Raw genomic sequence first — 1,593 nt, forward strand, 5'->3', positions numbered from 1 at the left:
AGAGTGCTAGAATTATAGGCACGAGCCTGGCCCAAGCTATATTCTTAAAAAGCTAATGTTTAAAAGAAAATATTTGAAATAGTATAGTACTTTTTGTTTGCTAATGACAGAATGTTAAACAATGTAAGTATTTATTAAAAATACATTGAGAAAAGGAATCAAGCAAATTAGAAAATATATACAAAAGATATCAATACAAATACATTTCTGTTGCAGTACCAATATCGTACTATGAATCACTGTTACCTTTCTTTAATGAATGCAATGCTGAAGTGAAGAAGGTCAAATAACCAGGAGGCTGGGGTGAGCCACTGAAATCAAAGTACCCGAGTACTCCAGGCTGTAGGAACAAGAGCAGAAGTAGGTAACTGAGGCACTGTCAGCCACTGTGTAGTGGAGGGTATTTTAAAACAAGACGTGACATTATTATGTGACAATTATTGCATTTTGTTGCATTTCATTTTTTTAAAAAAGCCTAACCACATGAGAAAAGTGCAGGTTGGGGCTGAACTTCCCCTCCATTTGGACAACCAACAGGGTAAGGGATGGAGTTGCAGCAGCTCTGACGGGATTGCACAGTGGTTATTCAGGGGCATTCAATGCTGAAACTTCCTCTTTCCCCCTAAGTAGGTCTTTCCACCCTCTGTTGACAGCACAATTCTCCCAGGCCCCTGGCTCAAAACCTCACCATCAAGTTCAGGCACTCATTCACTTTTGTTTAACTTCAGGCAAGCTATGTTAATAATTTCTTTGTAACCTCTCTCAGGTGTCTCCTTCAATGGCTTCCTGTCACTCACTCCAAACATACCTCCACACCTTGCTAAAAGTCAGCTTAAATCTGACTGGCTTCACCCGTGATCAAGCCCTTTCAAGGGGCTCCCTCCCCACCCCACAACCCAGAACCCACGGTCTGGTCAGTCTGCAGAGGACCCACCTCCTGCCCTCGGGCTCCCCTACACACCCACCCAAACTCATTTCCACCTGCTCATTTTCTTTCTCTAAGCTTAGCATAGAATGTCTCTTCATTCTGCCAAACCAGTTAAGGGTCCCCTACTGTACTGGAAGACAATTTTTCCACAGATGGGGGGAGACGGAGTGGAGCTTACAGGCCAGGGATCAGTACCAGCCCGTGGCCCGTAGCAGGGGTGTCGGGGACTGCAGCCCTACTGGATACATTCTGCCTTCCTGCTCACAATCATTTCTTCTTTCTTTGAAGGCCCTGTGGCACTCGTTCTGTCTGGTTTTGTTCTGTAATAATCGTATCTGTCTCAAAAGCCGAACTGTAAGATCCCTGAGGAAAGGGGGCGGGGCTTGGGGTCAGAAGACCTAAGCTCAAGTCCAGGTTCTACTGGCTGAATGAATAACATTGGCTGAAACCTTCAATATGCAGCCTCATTTTCCTGATGTGGCAAACAGGGACAATTCTTCATGGGGTTACTGTGAAGAACGAGCCTGATGAACTGCAAAGCACTAGGCAAATGGAAAGAATCCTTCTTTCCAGCCCTAAAGCTTGGCACCATGCTCTTAAATAAGTTAACTGTGGAAGCTGATCTGATCACTGGGATCTGATCAAATCGGATCCAAATGTTAAGG

The 1,593-nt window shown here is 44.6% G+C and overlaps 1 protein-coding gene across 1 annotated transcript in view; it reads right to left on the bottom strand.

The window, feature by feature from the left end:
* Positions 1–1,593, bottom strand: part of TXNDC11 (thioredoxin domain containing 11) — a 92,186-nt gene that overhangs the window by 38,180 nt on the left and 52,413 nt on the right. The window contains exon 5 of the mRNA XM_012647542.1: positions 247–340. Within this exon, the coding sequence (XP_012502996.1) occupies positions 247–340 (94 nt within the window). The remainder of the gene's footprint in view (positions 1–246; positions 341–1,593) is intronic.

Source organism: Propithecus coquereli, unplaced genomic scaffold (genome assembly GCF_000956105.1).
Source record: "Propithecus coquereli isolate 6110/MARCELLA unplaced genomic scaffold, Pcoq_1.0 Scaffold27, whole genome shotgun sequence".
Classification (NCBI taxonomy): domain Eukaryota; kingdom Metazoa; phylum Chordata; class Mammalia; order Primates; family Indriidae; genus Propithecus; species Propithecus coquereli.